The 25,654-nt window shown below is 37.2% G+C and overlaps 1 protein-coding gene across 1 annotated transcript in view; it reads left to right on the top strand.

The window, feature by feature from the left end:
* The window catches only part of tmem63c (transmembrane protein 63C), a 100,862-nt gene that overhangs the window by 45,478 nt on the left and 29,730 nt on the right, over nucleotides 1-25,654 (top strand). Inside the window, exons 2-4 of the mRNA XM_065288618.2 lie at nucleotides 13,637-13,907; nucleotides 17,569-17,648; nucleotides 21,231-21,318. Coding sequence (XP_065144690.1) covers nucleotides 13,674-13,907; nucleotides 17,569-17,648; nucleotides 21,231-21,318 — 402 coding nt within the window. The 5' untranslated portion in view covers nucleotides 13,637-13,673. The remainder of the gene's footprint in view (nucleotides 1-13,636; nucleotides 13,908-17,568; nucleotides 17,649-21,230; nucleotides 21,319-25,654) is intronic.

Below are 25,654 nucleotides of genomic sequence, written 5' to 3'. Positions count from 1 at the left end.
AAATGATGACCAATTATGAGACGTTAGAAGGCGCAAAGAGCTGCTTCATCTGTAGCTAAGTAAATAAATGCTTTGCTTTAAACAAATGCATCTACTTTTAAATGTTTTTTTTTAAATGCTACCCAACGGATTTATTGTATATAATGACTCTGCACCTGTAGATATGGTGAGATGAGAAAACATTTTAAGTAATGCTTTTAAAAAAAACATTTCGCTGTCCAAGTGCTGAAATGGCTCTCCACACGTTTGTAAATTCTTTATCTTTTGTTTGTAACAAATAAAGTATTTTTACAGTACAAACCTTATATAAAGCCTATTCTAAAAATGTAATTATACACCATGTTTTTCTTTATAAAGTATACAATATCAGAACTAAACCCATTATTATTTTTGTTCAAATTATGAATTATTTATATGTTTAAAAAAGACAGTAATAGTACTATTTAGTAAAAAAAGATCTATATAAAAATATACTAGGTATGTTAATGTGAGAATATTTTACATCTGTTAATCGACGTGTGATCTTAACTTAAAAACGAAAGTAAAATATGTTCGTCCGCATGGACATTGAAAACTGTGAAGTTTAATTAATATTATATGTTGTTATAATATTATATGTTGTATGTAAATTGTAACGAAAGTAATTCCCCCTGGGATAAGTATTTTTGCTTCTGATTAATAGCGCATATTCATCTGAGAACTGATGATGTCTGTGTTTCAGACCCTGGCTGTGTGCCCTGAAGTGTATATGACAATAAAGTAGTAAATCTCAATGTATTTATTTTTAAAATGTATTTTAAATAGGCCTATAGGCTCATAGGTTTTTTGGTTAAAAAAATTCACAGTACCCCCTGTTCAAAATGACTTCCAGCGGCCCTGCCTTGACGCTTTGTGTGTTCGACTTTAAATGGTGCGGCGCTGACTGGTCGGCGTATGACATCAGAGTACCGCGAGAGCAAAGGTAAAGTCGGACCATTTGTAACATTTCGACTTGCTCTCGCGGTACTTTGATGTCTTAGTTGCCGAACTGTCTGCGCAGCGCCACATAGAAACGCCCTTTGACTCTTTAAGGCAAAGTACCAGCAACATGAGAAGTGGTGGCACGCAAAAGAAAGTGAAGGTACGCAGTACGCTAAAATATAAAGTGTCTGTACTGCGAGCACTGGTTTAGTTATTTACATCGTGTGTTGCTCTTTCACCATTGTGCACCCGCGCACTCGCTCTGTAGTTTGTAGCTCGCGCTCCGGCTTCGATAAACAATGCCCGTTTCTCAATACCAAGTAGGGGAGAGTGGGGCAAAGTGAGCCAGTGGGTAAGTTGACCCACCCCCTTTATCTAGGCAACCATACAGATTTGTAGCCGTGTGACCACAAATACAGGTAGCAACCATAATTTATATTTGGCTATGTTAAAGAGAAGGACAAATTAAAGAGTTATGATTAAAGTATGATTTAAAAAAAAAAAAAAAACAGTTTTTATCCTATCAAAGTAAAATGTATACATACCAGGTATAATGGCTGTTATGTCAAGATTTATCCAGGTCTAAATATTTATACCATACATATTGGTGATAGGCTAATGTATAAAACCATGTGAATGATTTAGCTAAAGATTAGCCTGAATTACTAAGCTAGGCAGTTTTCCAAAACGGTGGCTGTGGGGCAAAGTGAACCAGATGGGGTAAACTGAACCAGGGGTTCAACCCCACCATGAGGCACTGTAACCATTGAACATGTTTCATAACAAAAAGAGCCTAGGTTATATCAACATATGTCAAATTAAGTTACCTGATATCCACTTAATTTTATAAGTTATAAACATTCATTTAAAATAACATACAGCGTATGTATTAGGCCTATTTGCTTAAATTGCATTTTAACAAAGAAACTGCAAGGGTTGAAATTAAAACCCAACGCGATGGTGAAAACTGGATAAACCGGTTTTCTTTTGATTCCCTGATGATGAGGTGATCGATTAGCATTGGGGGTTGGCAAAGAATTGGCAGACCTAGGGGTGGGTGGTTTTTAATTTCTTGACTCTGTGTCACTGGTAGCTGCTAAAACAAGCAGCTAAACCATGTACAATTAATTACATTTTGGAATTAACTTCCTTCATGTCTTTTTATTTATACACTGTAAAAAATATTTTCTGAATTTTTAAGTAGTTAGCATTAAATATGTTTACAAACAATTGGTTTACAAACTCTGGGATGTTTGTGATTATCATCATTCAGAAAAGTGGTGCTTGTGTTTAGACTTGTGTTTTACGTGATTAAATCATGAAGATTACATTAGTTTCTTTTCAGTGTAGAACAGTTTGTAATCAAAATGCAAAAATATAGTATATTTATAAACATCGCTGAAACAAAGAGTGAATTAAAATTAAAAAAGTAATAAAGTTAAAGCTGCTGATAATTTTGTTTATATTTACTAGCCTTTTCTGAGTGAAAAATGTTTAGATTTTGTTAAGTAGCCTAAATCCTACTCCAATTTATTTCAGTGTGGGTTTCTCATTTTTATCAGCTTTCTTTTGCTTTTCAAAGGGCCGTCTACCTTTGCTACCGCCAGTGCTTTAATGTGGGCCGGTAGGCGCCAGTACTCAGTACCGCCACTTCCAAATATAGCTCTTGCGTACCACCACCTCTCCCTGCGCCCAGAACGTACTTCTAGCGTACCCGAACGCTCATTTGCACATCTGTTTAAATCAGAGGCTTAATTTAATCATTTGGCTGCGCTGCCGCTTTTCAAAGCGCCCTTCACAATGCAAGCTACCTAATTCGTCCCACCGAGAGCAGAGACTACATTACCCATACACCTTTGAGTTTTACAAGTTAAAAGCGCATGCGTAGCTTTTGCTGCTGTCAATAGGCTTGTTCGACTTCATGCGGCGCCCCGAGAATCGACAGCCGGAAGACGTCACAGTATCGCGAGAGCGAGGCGAAATATGATTTCTTGAATCATTCTCGCGGTACTCTGACGTCATCCGGCTGTCGGTTCTTGTGGCGCCGCATGAAGTCGAACAAGCATAGTGTTAACAACGTGGTTTGGAGAGGTGTGTGAAACGCGCAACCATAGCTGCTCTGTTAAAATGAAAATACAATGAATAGGGCCTACTTAATATGCCCTCCTGGTTTTAGACTCTGAGGAGTAAAAGAACAAGGTCAGAATCAGAGGACTCTCGCTGGCTGACATCCCACCAAGCCAGAATGATATCGCTGCAGGTACCCTTCTGTAGGTACGTGACAATCTCTGATGTCGCGGCTGTCGGTTCCCCTCGACGCAACTTCGGATTTCCTCAGACGATGTGCAGTGTAAAAACATTATTGAAATTGTATTATACATACTTGCTAAACTACAAGTGAACAAAATGTCAATGAATTTGAACGACGTGCACAGGAGTTTTATCACCCGCAAAATGGAAAACAATGGGACAAAATAAAGTGATGACTTTCGAGTTTCAAATGGCCAATATTTTGTTATTCTTGAACCCATAGACATGGTCTTGGTGTCCAGAGAGTATCTTTGCCCGACAGCGACAATATGTTATTAAAAAATAAATTACATCATTATGGATAAATGAGTGCTTGCAGAATATACATATTTGAGAATGCTTATCAGTACTTTTTTGTTTCTTTAACTTTAAAGATGAATATTCTTCTTTAGAGATGGGCAATTTTCAGCAATAGCACATTATATTCAACATTTTGAGCTCATAAAAAAGATTTTTCGCTTATTTAAATGATTTTTTTTATGTTTTTATGCACGTTTAGTTTTGGTGCAATTTCATCAAAAGCTTATAATTAGGAAATACACACAACACGCTTAACGTATATTTTCTATATGTTAAAAATGTTGTAAAAATTGCGTATTCTTATATAATAAGAATAACAATATGATACATTTATATTGCGCTCAAAATGATTTAGAAATGGAAAAAGGAATTCTTCTCAACTGAGTGCTTGCAGAATATATAGGCTATATTTGAGAATGCTTGTCAGTACTTTTTTGTTTCTTCAACTTTAAAGATGAATATTCTCCTTTAGAGATGGGCAATTTTCAGCAATAGCACATTATATTCAACATTTTGAGCTCATAAAAAAGATTTTTCGCTTATTTAAATTACTTTTTTATGTTTTTATGCACGTTTAGTTTTGGTGAAATTTCATCAAAAGCTTGTAATTAGGAAATTCACACAACATGCTTAACGTATATTTTCCATATGTTAAAAATGTTGTAAAAATTGCGTATTCTTATATAATAAGAATAAAAATATGATATATTTATATTGCGCTCAAAATGATTTAGAAATGGAAAAAGGAATTCTTCTCAACTACCACCAATAAAGTTTTAAAATTCTTCTTTAGAAAAACGGCATTTAAACCCACGTGCACCGAACAAGAAAACGTATGCTTACATACAGTCCGTGTATGATAAATGTTTTATTTAGTTTTACATATTTTTATTTATATGCATTTAATAATAGTCTACCGTAAGGTCATAATGTACACAGTGTTAAAAATGATTCAGTGGCTTTGTAAATATCTCTAAAATAAATGATTAAAGTAACTTAATAAAATCTCTTAATGCAGTTATGCGATTTTTTTAGTTGGAAAATAAATTACTTAAAATAGAACAGATATTTTGTGTAAAATGTACATATATTATTTGATGTATACGCCTTAATAATATAAGTATTACATTTACAGATTATTTTAGTCAATATATTTAAAAAGGTCAGAGTAATATATTTAAGTTTTTTAAACTGTAATAATTGCATATTTCAAATTATTATTATTTCTATTTGACATCAAAAATGTGTAAGTTTTACGCCAAACTTGAAGTATGAATTACTTATATTTTCACATTGATATTATTTGAGTAAATGTAGGCAAAAAATAAATTAATAATAAGTAGAAAAAATGTCAATTTTAAACAATCACATAGCCAACGGTTTTTAATCAGCAACAAAGAAACTGCACATTTTGCCGATGACAAACACCTCAGAAACTCCTCCAATTTATGAATATTTACACTCACAATATGATTTTATTTCCTTAGTACAAAAGTATAACATATTATACAAATTCTCAGTGAAATGTATTAAACACCATTGCATACTTTTTATCGTGTTTCATACCATGTAAAGGGAAACATGATAATATAAAAAGTAGCCTACTGTTCAGTAATGCAGAAAAGTGCAACACAACCATGTTAAAGCTATTAAAACGTTCAGATGCAAAAATGAACTAAATGTAAAATTAGATAAACTAGTTAATGATATTGCGTAAATGCGCTCGGTCTCTTCAAAGGTCTTCGCGAATTATTTTGTTATAAGACTCGATTATCATACATCACGTCTCTTCTACTGTAAGTACACGGAAAAAATAAGACAAATGATGCGCGTTAGAGTCGGATTTTTATGAAGAATATGTGACTGTTTATGTAACTGGCAAAAGAAAACTTCGCCAACAAAATGTTTGCCAAAAAGCATGCATTTGTATGACATCAAAGTCTATCGCCTAAACATTGATAATCCGTGTCATGTTACTTCAATATCATACAGTATACGCTAAGCATGAAGTCGAGCACACACATTGTCGTCAGTATGGCCTACATGAAACACGCCTGCCCTCTACAGGTTTTTATATTTCCTGCGTCCCCCACCGAACTCCCCTTCTGCGGGATCTCGCAGAATTTCGGAAGTCTCCGCGGCATTCTGCTCTCAGAAACGCGCATTTTTAAAGGCCACATCTGTATAGAACAGACATTCTCTATTCGGATACATGTTAAAAACAATCTGATATAGCGTTTATAATAGCTGCACTAAGGGCTAAACCTCCGTTGCAAACCTGAATAAAACTGAATCACTTTCACTTTGAAAATGATGCGTTGTCACATTAAAACCAGCTCTTAGTCATTTAAAATTTAACTCAATTACAATGGCTAAGACAATTCTCCTATTTCATGTTTATTTAATAAAGAGTCCACAATTGCAGAAAATAATATTTTTAACTACGCCTATTAAGTAATTGTCCGTCTTAGAAATGCAATGGCCTATTTTTCAGCAGTCGCTATCCTAATATTTCCTTAAATAAAGGCCTTGCTGTCCTTTTGTTTTAACACAAATATTTTTATTTTTCATGAAACATTTTACGGTTTACGGATCAGCACGAGCGCTTTTTAGTGGCATGTGAGATCTTACCTTGAAATGCCAAACAGTAGGGCTTTCGACTGTTTGTGGTAACTTAAAAGGATTGCATCCCTGATCCCAAACCAAAATGTTGCCTACCCACCCATATCCATACCTGCACAATCAAATTAAAAACCACCAGAACCGCCAAATATGTAATTGCAATTGCAAAAAGTGTCTCAATTTTACTTATCACAAAGTCATGTACATTAGTTTTATATTCATTTACTTTACATTTTACTATAGTGTTAATAATTAAACGTGTATGACAAAAAAAAATGGAAAAGTGATGACGGTGGGGCCCCCTAGCGTACTCATGGGCCCATATGCCTTGCATACTCTGCACCCCCCCTAACGGCGCCCCTGTCCTTACCTTATTAATCTGTTCCATTCTGCTCAAGCCGCGCTGGTAAAGTTGATCGATCAGCTTGGTTATCTGCATTTTCTGGATCAGATTTGGCTCGTATTGATAAGGTAAAGACAATATTAACTCTTTTCCCACCAAGAGAAAACACTTCCCTGCCAATGACGAGTTATTTCTGCTATTATCTACTAGGTGGTGCTCTTACCCAACTTATAAAACCCGGAAGTAACCCCTTAGGGCAAACAGTTAAAACTGCATGGCTGCGTTCCACTCCAGTTTTAGACATGCAATCACAAACTTCCCTAAAAACACAGGAATCCCTGTCACCATTTTGAAGTGCGTTTAACTTCGTCAAGTGGACGAGGGAAGTTTATATGGACAGACCCTCACTCACTCCCTCTGTCAAAATCGAGGGAGCTAGTCTACTTCATACTGTATGTACGCAGGCAGCTCCATATACCACGATGCAACACGAATGTGACGGCACTTTAGCAGCTCGCGCTCTGCACAGTTCAAATGATGGAGGGGAAAGTTGTTCACACCTGTAAATTAGGGCATTCCATTTTAACCCACTTCAAGTGTTCCGTCAGTAGTGGGTTCTTGTACAATATAAGCAATGACATACATCCGAGTGAATGAGACTGAGGGAAGTTACCGAGGGAAGGTCTGTTCTTTGATTTGATATATTGTATGTTTATATATTTAAAAAGAAAATTTTCTGGAAGGCATTAAACTTTTGTGAAAATCATTAAAAATGCTGGCGCTGGCTGGCAACTTTTTTAAGCGTTGGAGGGAAAGAGTTAACTCCTGTCAGTATTGCATTGGGAGCTGTTCTTCCAAATACGGTATGGAGCGTCACATTTATGGCTGATTACAAAGGTATTCAGGCCAATCCCAACATAATGGTTAGCTGGCCAATCTGAGGACTTTTGGCTTTTCAGAGCGATAAGCTTTGTACAAAATCAAGACATTTCAGGGAGGCAGGGCATAGAGGAGTATGTGGAAAATAATGTGTATTTTGAACCACAAACCACGCAAACACATTGTATTACAGCAAATACAGAAAATTACTTTGTTTTTAGCAATGTAATGCTAATAGCAATGTGCTTTTTAATTATGGAGACATTTTGGAAGCAGGCTGATGAGTTGAATCAGGTGTTTCATATTAGGAGACATTTAAAACATTCTGGGAAGTGGTCCCCAAGGACTGGGGTTGGAGCGTTTGCTCTAGCTTATGCCCTGCTGAAAAAAACAGCATACCAGCAAGACCAGCATATGTTGTGTTTTGGTGCTGGTTTGCTAGTGAACACCAGCTAAACCAGCATCAGCACCAGCATTAGCACCAGCTAAACCAGCAACAAACCAGCATTAGCACCAGCTAAACCAGCATTAGCACCAGCATCCCATGCTGGTCATACCAGCATATGTTGTGTTTTGGTGCTGGTATGCTGTGACCACCAGCCCGCACCAGAGACCAGCCAGTCATTACCCCGCCATACAAAATGTGAGCCTGAGCCCACTGCAGACGGAGAACCTGAGCCTGTTTCAACACTGGAGCCAGTGTTAAAAGCGACTGAGCCCGTCATCGCTCCAGAGCACAAACCTCTTAACGAGTCTGACCAGGTGTTTCAGCCAGCGACATAGTGTATAGGATTGGGATGACTGGTAGAGTTTAAGGATTTCAAGGGAAGCTCCGACCACACTCCTGCCACTGAGGGTGAGTATCTAGATGTTTGCTATCTCCCAACCTGCTAATCCCGTTCTTCGTCTACGCTGGTCCCACCTAGCTTTCCTTCATCTTTGCTGGTCCCGTCAAACTCACCTTAGTCTCCGCTGGTTCCACTCAGCTCTCAGCAATCTTACTCTCCTAAGACAGCTGGCAGATGGATATGGCGTCTTAGGGAAGTTTCCTCAGGCTTTTTGTCTCCTCAGCTCCACTCAGGTCTCCTCCTCCAGAGTCTACATTACCATTGCTCATTCCTAGGGAGTCATGCACCAAAACGTCACCTTGGCAACACCACCCTGCGACTCCGCCCTGGGGCTTCATCTTGGCTAGTCTCTGGACCATCTTCTTGCCTCTCCTGCTCCAGGCTTCTCCCTGGCTCCTTTCACCATCATCACCACCATTGACTCTTCCTTGTTTTCTGTTGTTTGCCCCCCTCCCACCATTCTGGTGGTGTTTGAGTTACGTGGGACGCGCCTAGGAGAAGAGGGGAGTACTGTCAAGCTCCTTGTCTGTTCTCCTGCATGTTTTCCCCATTCATTTTCCTCTGGACTACTTTTCCCATCATCCCCCTCACTCCCTCACATGTACTGTGTTAATAATCATCCTCACCTGACAACTATTATGCTGCGTTCCAGGCAACCTGTTACCCGTAAATCACGACTTCAAAACCACGACTCGCGACTCTGAACTGGGAGTACATCGATCTAGTACGAGTTCACGGGTGGGAAGTCACGGGTTTGACTGCCGTTCCAGTGCACTTTCAAAGGTAAGGTTGTAAAAACACAGGTTACAGGCTGCCTGGAATGCATACTCCCAGTTCAGAGTCGTAAGTCGTGGTTTTGAAGTCATAATTCACGTGCTCAAAAGCCTGCCTGGAACGCAGCACCACTCTCATCCACTGTGTCTCAATTCGTTCCCTACTGTAGCTCCCGAGGTCGTGAATCAGTTTATTGTGTACACAGGTTCGGGCACTGGTAAGGACACTATCTCACTTGACATTGGGACGCTTACTCACAGCTGTTACTCATCAACAACCGGCCAAACCAACATCTCTCTGACTTAATTTTAAACAGTACATTGTGAAAAACATTGTCATTTTTCTCTTACATATCCGTGCATAAAATTGGGGAATATAATTACTTAATTTGAAATATATATATTTTTTACAATTTTAAATAAATATTGTAATTTTAAATATTGAGTAGATGTTCCCTTACTCTGTAGCGATGTGTGTTTATATTTAAAACTAAAACAAACATTTGTCTTTTTAAAAGTTCTGTCACATTTCATAAAGTTTATTTAGTTGGATCACATGATTTTCGGGTGGCGATCTACATAAAGGTCACATGATATCCGTTAAGGGAACATAGTGAACACCGAAGCTCACTGGTTTTTGCGTTGCATTGTGGGAATTTTTAGGGAGCTGATTGAGACATAACCCTCATCTTCAGCCTATATAGACTCTGCCTGTGTTCCCCTTCATTGTCCGTTCTCATCATTGTAGTGTTAATGTTTTATGTTATTATTGCCAGTCCGTCTGTGTATTGTTTTAAGTTTATTAATGTTCAGTTTATTCATCATCTCCTCATCTTTTTCTGCTGTGACACCTGTCAGGTCAAAAAAAGTCTTCATCGCATTCCTTATAAGCATTTCCACTTGCGACAGTAATAACAAAGACGAAAAGCTATATTAACAACTCAAGTGTCTATTTACCTTCATCACTGCTGATGCTTCTCAACAAGCTGCTTCTTCATTGGCCTTTGCCTTGATACTGTAACGTGCCCATGGACATTGCCTACTAACTATCTGTGTGTGTAATTGCATGTTGACGCAAACAACGACGCAGAAGTATAAATGAAAACTGACGCAGAGCCTACAACGTGGAGGCTATGGCTGACGGCTGATAGCCAGCGCACACAAATGAGTGACAGCATGAGAGTCAGTTGACACAAACTGCCGCAGCTGCGTCAGAAAATTGCAACTGCCACAAACCCCATCAGATGCATCAGGAGTTATGTGGCACCTGCCACAAACAACGACAGTTGCTTTAAAAGCAGTGGCACCTGCCACAAACTGTGACAAAGAGAAAGTGGCAGATGCCGCAAATTGAGCTTGGCCCTGCAGCATCCTAGGCCTGCGGCCTCGTGCCTCTGGCCTAATCACAGAAGTGCTGATATAGAGCTATATCACACTCCTACTTGAGTGATATTGCATTTGTGTGTGTGTGTGTCTGTATTTTACACTTTTTTAGGAGGAATCTGCTGACTCATGGTCACAATTTCTAAGCCTGTGACAAGTTAATAGGTTGTTAATTGTTTAGCTTATAAACAAAAAGAGCAATTTATGTACCATTTGGTCTGCAAAAAGTGTGGTGACCTTTGGTAATATTGAATATTTACAGTGTATGTGCTGAACGTATAAAAATTGTAAGTTATGAGGACTGTTTCATTGTTTTCTATTTATCTGACCTGAATCGGAATAACTGTGATGGTTTTGAGATCATGGTGATGGGTTTTGTTGCTAAATTTATTTCAAATGAAGTTAGTAAAAGTTTCCCTATTTGTGTTGGTGGATTTATTTATGTTTCCTGGTCATAAGCGACATTAGAAACATCAGGAAGTGACAGCTTAATAACCAGCCTGACCTTCTAGAACTCACACTGTGCCTGAGTGCAGTGCAACTTTTATAAAGGGTTTTATGGGGTATTAAATGATTGAGATAATGTGTCTTGGTTTAAATGTTGGGGATTTTGTATCACCATGGCAGTCGGCAATTTAAAAGAATAGTTCACCCAAAAATTAAAAATTCTCTCACATTTACTCACCCTCATCACAGAAGTGTTTAAGACTTTCTTTCAAAGCATTTATTATTCATCAAGTAATCCAAACAACTCCAGAGAAAACTGAAACAAAGATATTGGATATAACAAGATTGAGAACTCCTATTACTATTAATAGGGGAATATGCAAAACTCAATATGGCCGCTCTGGCTACGGAAGTCGCGGCTTTCAGTTAAAAGAATCATAAATCGATAAGACTGACAATTCACCCTAGGGAGAGGGCCTATACAGAGTCATGTGGGGTGCTTGCCAACTGGTCTATATGCATATCTGAAACAACCTTAAAAATACTGTATGCTGCTAAAATTTGTGTAGGGATGTTTAATTACAAACATTTTCTTATTGTATTAAAAACTGTAAAAAGTTCAAAGTTGGATCACTTGAAAAGATTTCTTCAATTGGTAACACTTAAAAAGTTTTTTTTCAACTGAAATTTTTAGTTGAAGAAACTTGAATTTTTTACGTGTTTGCCAATTAAAGTTGGTCCAACTTTTCACTTTTTACAGTGCTGTCTTCTATCTTGCACTAATGTATCTTTTTGCACGATCTCTTGTCTGGCACTGTTTGCTCTAGGTTCCACACATGCACTTTATGGGGCTGTTTATACCTGGAATTAAGATGTGTTTCAGACAGATCATCAGATCACAAGTGGACAAGAGAGACACATTCACGTTCACACCTGGTCTCTTTTGTCCACTTTCGACCATTTTGGTCCTGATTTTCTGAGGCGCTGGTGTGTGGGCAAGTTTCTCTGCTGTCGTTTAAACCCGAGCTGGGGAAATGACGGGTTTAAAATAACGCAAACTAATATTATGTCAGAGTCCGCTGCTTGTGTTATTAGTAAACATGCTGCACAGGTCTTTCTCTGATATATCAGAGCAATTGATGAAATAAACTCACGCAACTTTCAAACGCTTGCAAAATGAAAGAAATGTATGAGGTTGAGAGAAGCTGCTTCAATTTTATCAGTGAAAGCCAAAGATCGTGCTGAACCGTGGATTCGTGGTAGAAGTCATGTCCAATAGGAAAACATTGTGCTCAGTACATTACATTAGATCAATAGGCGACCAAATGCGCATAAAAACCACAAAAGCAATTTGGTCGAATGTACTGCACTGCTTTGTGGTTGAAATGACAATAAAGCCTCTCTTGACGTGACTTGAAAAAGGTATATCTAGTGCAATTTAAAGCAACACCAAAGAGTTTTGGCTCTTTGCTCCCCCTACAGGTTAGAAGCGTAATTGTCCATTACCCACTGTCATAAATACTGAGGCATAGCTGGCTCTGATTGGATTGTAGGTCTGCCGTAAAGCAAGTTTTTGTAGTATTCACTCGGACTACAGAACCAGTACCCGACGTTTGGAAACTTCTTTAGTGCGGTTTTGGCCGATAGAGGGCTGCAAAGCGAATGTGAAAGTGCTGTTCACCCTGTTTAAAGTGGATGAACGACTGAAACTGTTTTGGAAACGTTATTTTAAGGTAAAAAAAAACTCTTTGGTGTTGCTTTAACAAAAGTTTAACAAAAAGAAACATACATATCAAGTTTTGGTACAGTTGATGCCAGGAAATTGTTTAATTGAGATTACAGCACTTGATTGTAGTGATGTCCGGTTTGTGAACGAATCGTTCTTTTGAACCGGTTCTTTCAGTAATTTGGCTACCAAATGTTCTGGTAGCGTATGGCAGTGGTTCTCAAACTGGGGGCCGCGAGATGGTGCCAGGGGGGCCCCAGTTTGATGACATTTTTTAAAATACATTCATTTGTCATGAATTCTGTGTAATTAAACCAAAAAATAAGCCTACTAACCAACAACACTACTTTGTATAACTTAATATGTTTTGTTTAATTCAAATTTTACATTTTAGAACTAGTTTTTGTCATAAATTTTCTTTGGGGGGCCGCAAAGGAATGCACTGTACACAAGGGTGGCCGCACCCTAAAAAAGTTTGAGAACCACTGCCGTATGGTATCAACTAACAGGGGCATAGATTCTGGGGGGATGTGGGAGTAGCAATAAAGCCCCTCCACCAATATTTAAACAGTAATTAATAAAAATAACAATACAGTTAAAACAAAATCTATGCCCTTGCGCCCTGGGACAGCTGGTTGCCAGTAATTTACTGTAGAAGATAAAGACTGAAAATGTTTCATGTTCATTTAACTTTGAACAAACTTTTGCCAGTAAATAACATAAATGTAAAATCTACAGTAAGTTACTGGCAGCTAGTAGTTCCACAGACATTTTTACAGTTTAGTGAAACTGAAATTTCCAAAAACTTTAAAAGCCTTGAAAGACCAACATATAAGCACTAACATTTTCCTCTGGGGAAATTGTAAATCAACAATACAAAGTTTTCCATCAAATTCTCCAGATTCTGCATTAAGCATTAACTCATAGCAACTAGAAAATTGTTCCTGATATAAATCATCCTAGAATTTTGTAAATGGTCTCTCTTTATCTTTTTCATCTTATTAATACTGCCAATTGTTGTCTGTCTGTCTGTCTGTCTTTCCAGTGATGATTTGAACGGCTTCTGGAGACCTGCCACTGCCATGGCGTCGCGCTCTGACCTCTTGGGTACGGCTCAGCCGAGGCTTGAGTTCTGGCCTGCAGGTGGTGGCAGCCCATCGGAGGAGCTGGATGTCAGAAGTTTCCTGGGCTCGCTGATAGAGGAGAACAGTACAGCAGAGAGATGTTATCGCTCCCATTCTCGTAGCAGTGTGCTGCAGGGCCTGCCCTTTGGAGGAGTACCCACTGTCCTCGCCATCAACGTTGTTCTCTGGCTGGTACAAGATCCCTGATAACATGCTTTTAGTATTTGGTCACACATTATATTAGGTGTTTTAATTATGTACGTATATAAAATGTATTGTACTTTCATTGAAAGATTCTTCATTTAATTACACTCTTGACCCCACACATAACCCTAAACCAACCCCAAACCTTAACCAACCCAAAACAAAACGCATGTGTACAGTAATTAACAATAGTTATAAGTGTTTTTTTCTTTTGTAAGCACACAGTTAAAGGCACTTACAGTTTTTCTCAGTTGCTTTGGTACATTTCTCAAAATCATCTTCGACATTTGCAAAACAATAAGTGCATTTCTCAAAACAATTTGTACAAATAGCAAAACACCATGGATAACCTGCAAAAGCCAGTCTCTTGCTCAAAATCCTTAGTTCATCTCTCAAAAGGAAATATCTGTGTCAATGAACATGTCAGTGCCATCAGAATGACAAGTCCTTCTGTCATTGTGTACGGATAAGACAGTCAAATTGATTAGTCATGTTGTCAATATAACAGTTTACTCTGGAGGGAGAATCTGATGTAAACTATGGCTAAAGTTTTTATGACAATTATTGTATTGTAAATTGTAGGTTACACCTTTGGGTAAGTTATGTGAGAGTTTGAGAGACTGGACAAAATTTACATTTTACACTTTTACTGTTTGTACTGTAATTTGTTGACAGGCCATGTCATTGCGATTACATAAAGGAAAAGACAGCACAAAGAAAAAAAACAAAAGTAGAAATATGAACATAGGATAATCTCCTTAGGGAACTGTACATGCAGTGCTTTGGGCTGCCAGTGAAAGTCTAATAGACGTCTAACCATAGTCCAAGAATAGACGATGCGCATAGAAATTTGAACACCTGTCAACTTTGCTTACATGTTGGAATCTCATACAGCTTCGAGTTATTTTGGCAGGTAAACAGATTCAAGGTTATTTAGGGTAGAAGTGGGTTACTCATAGCCGGACTATATTGGGTCTACAGTTAGCCGTCATTTCAACATCTCAGTTTTTACTTGCTGGGGACGTTTCTGTCTGTTAGAGAAAGTCAAGATTTACCTGGGAACAATTTACCAATTCAGGACACATTTAGAAAAAACATCTAATAGAAATATATAGAAATATGACCATATACCCTGTATTTTGACAACTTGTTCAACCATTTTGCATGTAAAGACTTATGAATTAATGCCTGAATGTTGTGTGGAGTGAGAGTATTTAACAGAGACCCATAATAATACATTTTGATCAACATGACATAAACAATTGATAATGTATGAAAAAGCAGAGAATTGTGCATAATCATTTGCATGGATGTGCCAAAGCATTTGCAACTCAAAGAAATGAGAACTGCTTTTTTGAAGTGCACAAGTGACACAATGATGTGAGAATTGAACAGGTAGTTATGAGAATTTCAATTCTGATCTGAGAAATGTACCAAAGCGACTGAGAAAAACTGTAATATAAAAGTGGGACCTAGTAATTTGTGGTATTTACTTACAGTGGCGAAATTAGCAAATTGGGGGCCCAAGTCGAATGTATGTATGGGGCCCCCATCCAATCTATATAAGAGAACGAATTTTTTTTTACTCTAGAATGAAGATGAATGGCAGAGAACACACAAAGTGTAGCACTACACAAACCAATAGAGAATATGTCATTTAAATCTGATGCTGCAAAAAACTGTCAAAATAAGATTTCTCACCAAAAATCATTCCATTTGCTGAAACACAGAGAAAGTTGTTGCCAAACTAAGACTCAACAGCACCCCATAGTGCAGTGGTTTTCAAATCCTGGGTCGCGACCCTCTGGTGGGTCGCGGAAATTAAAAACTGGGTTGCCAAAAAAAAAAATGCAATTTTTTTTTACTAAAATAATGTATTCAATTTTATTATAAAAACTATAACAATTTCAACACACTTAAATAAAAGCACAGTAAAAAATATCTTTTAAATACACAAAATAAAAAAATACTCCACCACTGTGTCACATGACCCATGTGCGTGCGCAGCTTACTGTATTAAATTCATAGACAGCAGATTAAATTGCACGCGGGGTCACAGCCATTTTTTAAATGATGCCAGGGGAAATAAAAACTCCTAAATAAATATAAAATGTGTTTGGTCTGATTTAAAAAAATATATATTTTAAATGTATTTGATTGGTTTGTCTATAGTGAGCGCGGAAATGTTTAGTTGTTTGCTAAGCAAAGTGCCACCGTTAAGACACGGTTGAGTGTTGCAGTGAGACTGACACGTTATGGTTCTGCTGTTATCTTTGAACTATTTTCAGTGCTAAAACAACAAAAACAGTCAACATTGCGTCTAAAATGTTAGTGGCTTAATATTAATTACTTGTTTAGTGAACTGTCATATGAAATCTGTAAATTTTCAACCGTGATGTGATGCTGCTTAACTGTAGAATTAGAACTAGAATTAGAGTACATGACAGAATCCTATTTAGCAAGCCAAAGATGGCCACAATAACCACAATGATCTTACAAACACTCACAAAGCATATGAGGCAAAGCCATCTATTTAGCCCTCATCATATGACTTACTGTAAATGGAGACAGCAAACACAACAATATTCCTAATAATGGTAGCAAACTGTTAAAATGAAAAGTAAATATGTTTTATTATTGTAATATACATTGCGGTGCACGCTGGAAACACTGCAGAACAGCACTGTCTGCTGCTTTAGCTAAAGTTTAGATAAACTGCACTGTGGACATGAACAGAGACACTGGGAAACTTAATAGCTACTGAAATGAAAATACAGAGCTAAAATAAGATAAAAAAATTCTGATCAATAAAACAGTTGCCCATTTTTTAGCTGCTTACTTCATAGGCTCAGTTTTGGAATCTTATAAGGGGGACAATACAGTATGTCTAAGTAAGCAATAAGGTACCAGAGGCTGTGCTTCGCGTCGTGCCTAACAACGCCCTTCAGCCGTTACTTATTCACGAAACAGCGTATCTCACGTGTAGTTTAAGAGTGTATGCCGATTTTATTATATTATTCTGGTTACTTGTATGTTGTACAATGTATATCATTTTACCTTATTGGAACTCATTGTAATTCAAGGGGTGACTTTTATGCAAACTATTCTTATCAATAAATGTTTAATTTATTGTGAACTTGAGAAATTGCATGAAACTGTAACTTGTAAAACTTTAACTTGGTTTAATTTCATAACAAAGAAAGCCAAATCGAGGGCTGTAGCTTCCCAGCAGTCGGAGTTCTCAGTTGTGTTGTCATTGACTGTTCCTACTGGATTCATTAAAAACACATTGTGTGCATGCTGACCTCACTGCCTGTTAGTTTCCAAGACAACCACTCACCTCTTCTTTTACTTGTCTAAGTAAAGGCTAATAATTACTATAGCCCAGTCTAGTAAGCAGAAGGGTTTGCCTACAAACATAGTTTTAACAGAGCATGAGTTTGCATTAAGAAAACCGTTGGACAGAATACAAAATTGTGCAATGCCTTCTGGGAACATTTCAATCACATTAAAATAGTCAATCATTGTGCATGCCATTTTGTAACTGTAAATTATTATATTTTATATAAAGGCTTTTTATATAAATACAGTAAGAAATATGTTTTGTATTTATGCATGCTGATTTTACTCTGTGTTTGTTTCTTCTTAGTTCCTCCTTCTGATCTTCTCATGTTTGAGAAAAGCAGCATGGGACTATGGCCGCCTGGCTCTGCTTGTGGAAAATGACAGGTATAATTTCTTGGCTGTCAGAACACGTTATACTGAAATATGAATAACCAAACAACCGCATGTGGGATCTAAGTGTATTGAATGCTGGTCAATGTGATACAATGGCTCCACCTGCTGGACGAACAGGACATACTGTAGTTAGATCAAATTGTTGTGGTCCTTCAGTGTGATATTTACAGTTTTTCTCAGTCACTTTGGTACATTTTTCAGATCAGAATTGAAATCATCACCTGTTCAATCTTCACATCATTATCACTTGTGCACATCAAAAAAGCAGTTTCTCATGCAAATGATTATGTACAATTATCTGCTTTTTCCTACATTATCAGTTGCTTATGTCATGTTGATCAGAATTTATTATAATGGGTCTTTGTTAAATAGTCTCACATAGTTGTCATAATACAGGGTATGGTCAAACATATTTCTATACATTTCCAATAGACTGAATTGGTAAATTGCTGCCAGGGGAATATTGACTTTCTCTAACTGACAGGAACGTCCCCAGCAAGCAAAAACCCTAGACTTTGAAATGATGGCTAACTATAGACTATAGCTATAGACTATAACTATAGTTTTAACCCAAATGTTTTCTGGATCAGGATGTATAGGAAGACAATTATATATTACTATAACTTATTTAGTATGCCATTTACTTTTTTTAGGAAACCTCATAGTCTTATGAAACCTTTCTAGTTAACACACAAACACTGAGTTCCTGTGGGACCCTGTGGGTGGATCATAAGTCTTAAACCTCATGCAGTTTTGCTGGAGCACTCGTGCTTTTAATCTGCCTCAGCATGCTGTATAAAAATCTGTGTATGTGCAGCCGATTCTTACACAGTATTGCATCAGTCCACTCGGAGAGAGAGAGATTGCCTCATTAATATTGGTATTAGAATTATAGACACTAGAATTAAAATTCATTCTTTTTATTTCCTGAGATAACAGATAAACATGTAAGTGGAAATGTTTTTTTTTCCTTATAATTCTGGATGAGCTGCATTGTAATGACTTTGGCTCTTCCACAGATGAGAGCTATAGGGGTTGAAATGGCATCATCCATATTATGAAACATACATCATACTGTATATAGGGGAGGTTATATGGATAGTTGTTAATGTGGAAAATGTTTATTCACATTTACATAAATACATAGAGGCATGGGCATTTTTATACAGTAAGTGTCAGTTTGGGGCAACTTTGATATCGGTTCATCACCCTTAAAAATCAATCGTTCAATAATAATAATAATTAAAATTGATCAAATAATATTTTATTGCATTTGGAGAGCGATTCACCTAAAATTAAATGAAAACGTACAATAATGGGTTAAGCCATGCATTGTTGGGTCCATATAGCGGCAAAAACATTTAATTATTTAAGGGGAGTTTTCCTGGACAGGGATTAGACTAGTCCTAGACTAAGGGGCTGTGTACACCAAAACTTAAACGCGTCTGAAAACGCCTTGAGGACGCCGAATGCCAGCTGTTTTTCAGCTGAGTGCCAGCTTTCATCAGCTGAGCGCTTTGATAGCTGTGATACTTCAGCTGCGAGCCGGTTGGTTGCTGTGGTAATGTCCCGCCCCTCCTCCACTGTGATTGGGCGGCTGTGTGAGAACTGACATTGACGAGCGGAGCTTTTCTCCCAAAGTTGAATCTCTTTCAACTCTCGACGCTCAGCGCCGAGCGCGGAGAAACCGCCGAGCGCCGGTTTTCAGCGCGGAAAAAACCCGCTCGCTGCTGGCTTATTTGAAAAACGCCGAGCTTCCATTGGAAACAATTGAAAACATGCGCCAGCCGCGGGCGTAAAAGTTTTGGTGTACACAACCCCTAAAACTAATGTAAGAGCTGTCCAAACTTTCCACCACATCCCAAAGATGCTCTATTGGGTTGAGATCTGGTGACTGTGGGGGCCATTTTAGTACAGTGAACTCATTGTCATGTTCAAGAAACCAATTTGAAATGATTCGAGCTTTGTGACATTTTGCATTATCCTGCTGGAAGTAGCCATCAGAGGATGGGTACATGGTGGTCATAAAGGGATGGACATGGTTAGAAACAATGCTCAGGTAGGCCATGGCATTTAACTCTTTCACCGCCAGCATTTTTAAAAAAAGTTGCCAGCCAGCGCCAGCGTTTTTCATGATTTTCACCAAAGTTTAATGCCTTCCAGAAAATGTTCTTCTTTAAATATATAAACATACAATATACCAAATGAAAGAACAGACCCTCTGCTTTCAAACAAAAAAAACCGTTTCATCCTACCTTCAGTGGTTCTTTTGTAATCAGCTTTTGAATATGGGTAGGTTTGTGCAAAAACACCATATTTTGAGCAAAAAGCAGAGATAATTGCATTTTTATGATAATTCCATTTTCATAGAGATCCCATTCAGAGCGATCTTTAAAACAGACACGGACATGCAGCAGCTTGCCATAGGGCAATACTTCCGGTTTTAAAAAGTTGCGGAAGGGCGCCACCTGGTGGATAATAGCGGTATTGCGGAAAGACGGAAAATCTCGTCATTGGCGGGGAAGCGTTTTCTCTTAATTGACGAGATATCTCGTCAATGGCGGGGAAAGAGTTAAACAATGCCCAATTGGCACGAAGGGGCCTAGAGTGTGCCAAGAAAACATCCCCCACACCATTACACCACCACCACCAGCCTGCACAGTGCGTGTTGTGGCTTCACAAATGCTTTGCTGCATACCTCGGTTGTAACGAGTGGTTATTTCAGTCAAAGTTGCTGTTCTATTAGCTTGAATTAGTCGGTCCATTCTCCTCTGACCTCTAGCATCAACAAGGCATTTTCGCACACAGGACTGCCGCATACTGAATGTTTTTCCCTTTTCACACCATTCTTTGTAAACCCTAGAAATGGTTGTGTGTGAAAATCCCATTAACTGAGCAGATTGTGAAATACTCAGACCGGCCCGTCTGGCACCAACAACCATGCTACGCTCAAAATTGCTCATCTTTCTGACATTCAGTTTGGAGTTCAGGAGATTGTCTTGACCAGGACCACACCCCTAAATGCATTGAAACAACTGCCATGTGATTGGTTGATTAGATAATTGCATAAATGAGAAATTGAACAGGTGTTCCTAATAATCCTTTAGGTGAGTCTACATAAAGTTAAGTATTATCTTTTGACGTGTCTGTTGCATTTTGTTAAGGTATTCAAAGTTATTTGACATAGTATTAACATTTAATGACATTTGTCATAAATGTGCATAAAATCTCCTTTGTGTTCATAACACGTGTTGTGTCACAATTATAGATTTAGATAGTGTTGTCCGTAAAGAAAAGTATTCCCAGAACACTGTCAACAAGCGCAGGTTCTCACTGTGACATCTCACAGTTATAATATAATTATTAAGATATTACTGCATATGACACATTGTGAGTCTTTAAATATATTGACCTTGATTAATAACATATTAATAACAGAGTGACAACCAGCCACAGTCTCTCCTTTACAGATTTTATACAAAAAAAGTATTATACAAAAAATTTGAATTCATTTTTAAAACATTGATAAGTCATATATGTCTGTACATTTTATTATTTGCTTTTGTTCTTTAGCTTGACATCACTATTCTATGGAGAACAAAGTGAAAAGGAGAAAACTCCTTCAGAATCCAGCCCGTCAGATTCAGAGAGCAAGGACATGGTAAGATTCCCACACATTTACCAAATATTTCATCACACAGGAACAAATGCAACCACAAGTACAAAGTTTTATGGCAGCTGTTTTACCCAAACAACTAATAGATCATGTTTTTGGTCACTCTTGTCTTCACGTTGTGCTGCCGTAATGTATAAACATACAGATGTGGCCTTTAAAAACGCGCGTTTTCTCCCGCGGCATTCGCCAAATCGTCTCGCGGAGTCACGCAGAATTCTGCAAGTGTTTTCGGGGGGGCTACTTTCCCTTTTCCCTTAATGTGTTTCGCTTCACAGAAAATCCACCAGGTGGCGCATAAAAAACTACATTTTTATATGCGTTGTCATTGCGGTTGTTTCCAGAAGTTAATAAGGGCATTGCTGAATATTTAATATTTCTATTAAAACAGCAAAGTGACGTCAACCCCTTCTTGCCAGCATAACAGCGCATACATTTATTAAGATGACTGTACGTGCAATGGGCATTTATACTAAGTGCAACAAAGAATTTAGTGTGAGCCTAATACCCTTAACTCTATTTACAATGAATATCTTAATTATTTGTGTTGTCGAATTTTGACACCGTTTCATTGTTTGTTCATAATATTAATAATTATGTCCGTTTTTCTAAAAGTATTACTATTTTAAAGAGATTCATGTGGTATAAAAATACATGTTTTAAAGTTAAAAATGTTGTAAAAATATATTAGTATTATTGTTCTTAATATATTAAGAACAATAATATGACACATGTATATTGCGCTAAAATGCTATACATATGGAAAGAGGAATTCTTCTCAACCACCACCAATAAAGTAAAAAAAAATATTCTTTAGAAAAATAGCGTTTAAACCCACGCAGAGCGAACAAGAAAACATGGGCCTATGCTTACATACTGTACAGTGGGCATATGATATCTTTATTTAGTTTTACATATTTAAAACTTTAATAATACCTTTCTTGCGCATATAGGCAGTCAGTGTTATGATTTTTTTTTATCCTTTCAGCCGTTATTCATAACAATAAACAGATTTCCTTATTGAAAGAAAAACGTAGAAAATGTTATTATGGGTATAGTTGATGCAAATAAAGTGTGCAGTATACAAAAAATGCAAACAAATTATTTCTAAAAGTGGCAAGATTTTAAAAAGATAAAGGTGGTATAAAGAAAGACATGAGAAAAGTAGAGGTATGCAAAAGAGCACAGTTTAGTTATTGTTAATTAAAGCGGTTTTATACACCTTTGTTTGAATTGACAAGCATTTTATTCGCCACTTTCAACACATTTTGTGATTCATTTACTGATTTATTACAGAAAATTGTTGTCAGAAGCAAAGCTATTGTACAAAGCATCTTTATATGTATGTTTTAAAGTTAAAAATGTTGTAAAAAATATATTAGTATTCTTTAATTTAAGAATAACAATATGATACATTTATATTGCGCTAAAATGCAATATACATTATTCTGCAAGCAATATAAATTATTCTCAACCACCACCAATAAAGTGTAAACATTATTCTTTAGAAAAAAAACGGCGTTTAAACCCGTGTTGCGTGGAGCGAACAAGAAAACATATGCTTACATGCTTATTCGGCATATGATATCTTTTTTATTTAGTTTTACAGTTTTAAAAGTGGCAAAAAAGTTCTTAAAATCTAATGAATACTGGTTTTGTAAAATGTATATAACTGCAGATGCGTGCGTGGGATCCGGGCAGGTATCATTTTCCTCCAGACCTTGACGCATGGTCGCGGGAAGGCGAGAAATATATTTTTTTTAGGTTAAAATATTTTGCACAATTGATATATTACTTATGAATATTTTAGGAAATTATTTTTGACACACGTAGGTTATTACGTGTATTTTGGATTTTAATTTCATTACTGTGCCTATCCGTGGCCTCATCCGAGCGCACTTTCTCCGCCTTGCATCTTTTGAAGACATTGGTATGCAGCACCATGACCCAGAAAAGACTCACACACCTTTCCCTGATGCATGCCCACACAGAAATACTGAACTCCCTGGATATTTGTCCTCTAGCTCATGAGAGACTTTGGAATCTCTATACAACCGGCGCAATTCGCGAGGCGAGTTTTTTCTGTTCGAGTAAAGAGCGCGTTGATAATATGCGTATTAACGGAATGACAACGCGGGTTTGTTTATTACATGGATGCGCAGCAGCACAAAAACGCTTTTTAATATGAAAAATTAAAGGATTAAAATGTAACAGATTATTATTGAGTCTCTTGGACATAAATGATGACCAATTATGAGACGTTAGAAGGCGCAAAGAGCTGCTTCATCTGTAGCTAAGTAAATAAATGCTTTGCTTTAAACAAATGCATCTACTTTTAAATGTTTTTTTTTAAATGCTACCCAACGGATTTATTGTATATAATGACTCTGCACCTGTAGATATGGTGAGATGAGAAAACATTTTAAGTAATGCTTTTAAAAAAAACATTTCGCTGTCCAAGTGCTGAAATGGCTCTCCACACGTTTGTAAATTCTTTATCTTTTGTTTGTAACAAATAAAGTATTTTTACAGTACAAACCTTATATAAAGCCTATTCTAAAAATGTAATTATACACCATGTTTTTCTTATTAAAAGTATACAATATCAGAACTAAACCCATTATTATTTTTGTTCAAATTATGAATTATTTATATGTTTAAAAAAGACAGTAATAGTACTATTTAGTAAAAAAAGATCTATATAAAAATATACTAGGTATGTTAATGTAAGAATATTTTACATCTGTTAATCGACGTGTGATCTTAACTTAAAAACGAAAGTAAAATATGTTCGTCCGCATGGACATTGAAAACTGTGAAGTTTAATTAATATTATATGTTGTTATAATATTATATGTTGTATGTAAATTGTAACGAAAGTAATTCCCCCTGGGATAAGTATTTTTGCTTCTGATTAATAGCGCATATTCATCTGAGAACTGATGATGTCTGTGTTTCAGACCCTGGCTGTGTGCCCTGAAGTGTATATGACAATAAAGTAGTAAATCTCAATGTATTTATTTTTAAAATGTATTTTAAATAGGCCTATAGGCTCATAGGTTTTTTGGTTAAAAAAATTCACAGCACCCCCTGTTCAAAATGACTTCCAGCGGCCCTGCCTTGACGCTTTGTGTGTTCGACTTTAAATGGTGCGGCGCTGACTGGTCGGCGTATGACATCAGAGTACCGCGAGAGCAAAGGTAAAGTCGGACCATTTGTAACATTTCGACTTGCTCTCGCGGTACTTTGATGTCTTAGTTGCCGAACTGTCTGCGCAGCGCCACATAGAAACGCCCTTTGACTCTTTAAGGCAAAGTACCAGCAACATGAGAAGTGGTGGCACGCAAAAGAAAGTGAAGGTACGCAGTACGCTAAAATATAAAGTGTCTGTACTGCGAGCACTGGTTTAGTTATTTACATCGTGTGTTGCTCTTTCACCATTGTGCACCCGCGCACTCGCTCTGTAGTTTGTAGCTCGCGCTCCGGCTTCGATAAACAATGCCCGTTTCTCAATACCAAGTAGGGGAGAGTGGGGCAAAGTGAGCCAGTGGGTAAGTTGACCCACCCCCTTTATCTAGGCAACCATACAGATTTGTAGCCGTGTGACCACAAATACAGGTAGCAACCATAATTTATATTTGGCTATGTTAAAGAGAAGGACAAATTAAAGAGTTATGATTAAAGTATGATTTAAAAAAAAAAAAAAAAAAGTTTTTATCCTATCAAAGTAAAATGTATACATACCAGGTATAATGGCTGTTATGTCAAAGTAGATTTATCCAGGTCTAAATATTTATACCATACATATTGGTGATAGGCTAATGTATAAAACCATGTGAATGATTTAGCTAAAGATTAGCCTGAATTACTAAGCTAGGCAGTTTTCCAAAACGGTGGCTGTGGGGCAAAGTGAACCAGATGGGGTAAACTGAACCAGGGGTTCAACCCCACCATGAGGCACTGTAACCATTGAACATGTTTCATAACAAAAAGAGCCTAGGTTATATCAACATATGTCAAATTAAGTTACCTGATATCCACTTAATTTTATAAGTTATAAACATTCATTTAAAATAACATACAGCGTATGTATTAGGCCTATTTGCTTAAATAGCATTTTAACAAAGAAACTGCAAGGGTTGAAATTAAAACCCAACGCGCTGGTGAAAACTGGATAAACCGGTTTTCTTTTGATTCCCTGATGATGAGGTGATCGATTAGCATTGGGGGTTGGCAAAGAATTGGCAGACCTAGGGGTGGGTGGTTTTTAATTTCTTGACTCTGTGTCACTGGTAGCTGCTAAAACAAGCAGCTAAACCATGTA

The sequence above is a fragment of the Paramisgurnus dabryanus genome, chromosome 17, assembly GCF_030506205.2.
Source record: "Paramisgurnus dabryanus chromosome 17, PD_genome_1.1, whole genome shotgun sequence".
Lineage (NCBI taxonomy): Eukaryota > Metazoa > Chordata > Actinopteri > Cypriniformes > Cobitidae > Paramisgurnus > Paramisgurnus dabryanus.
This window is presented reverse-complemented; position numbering and strand designations above follow the sequence as displayed.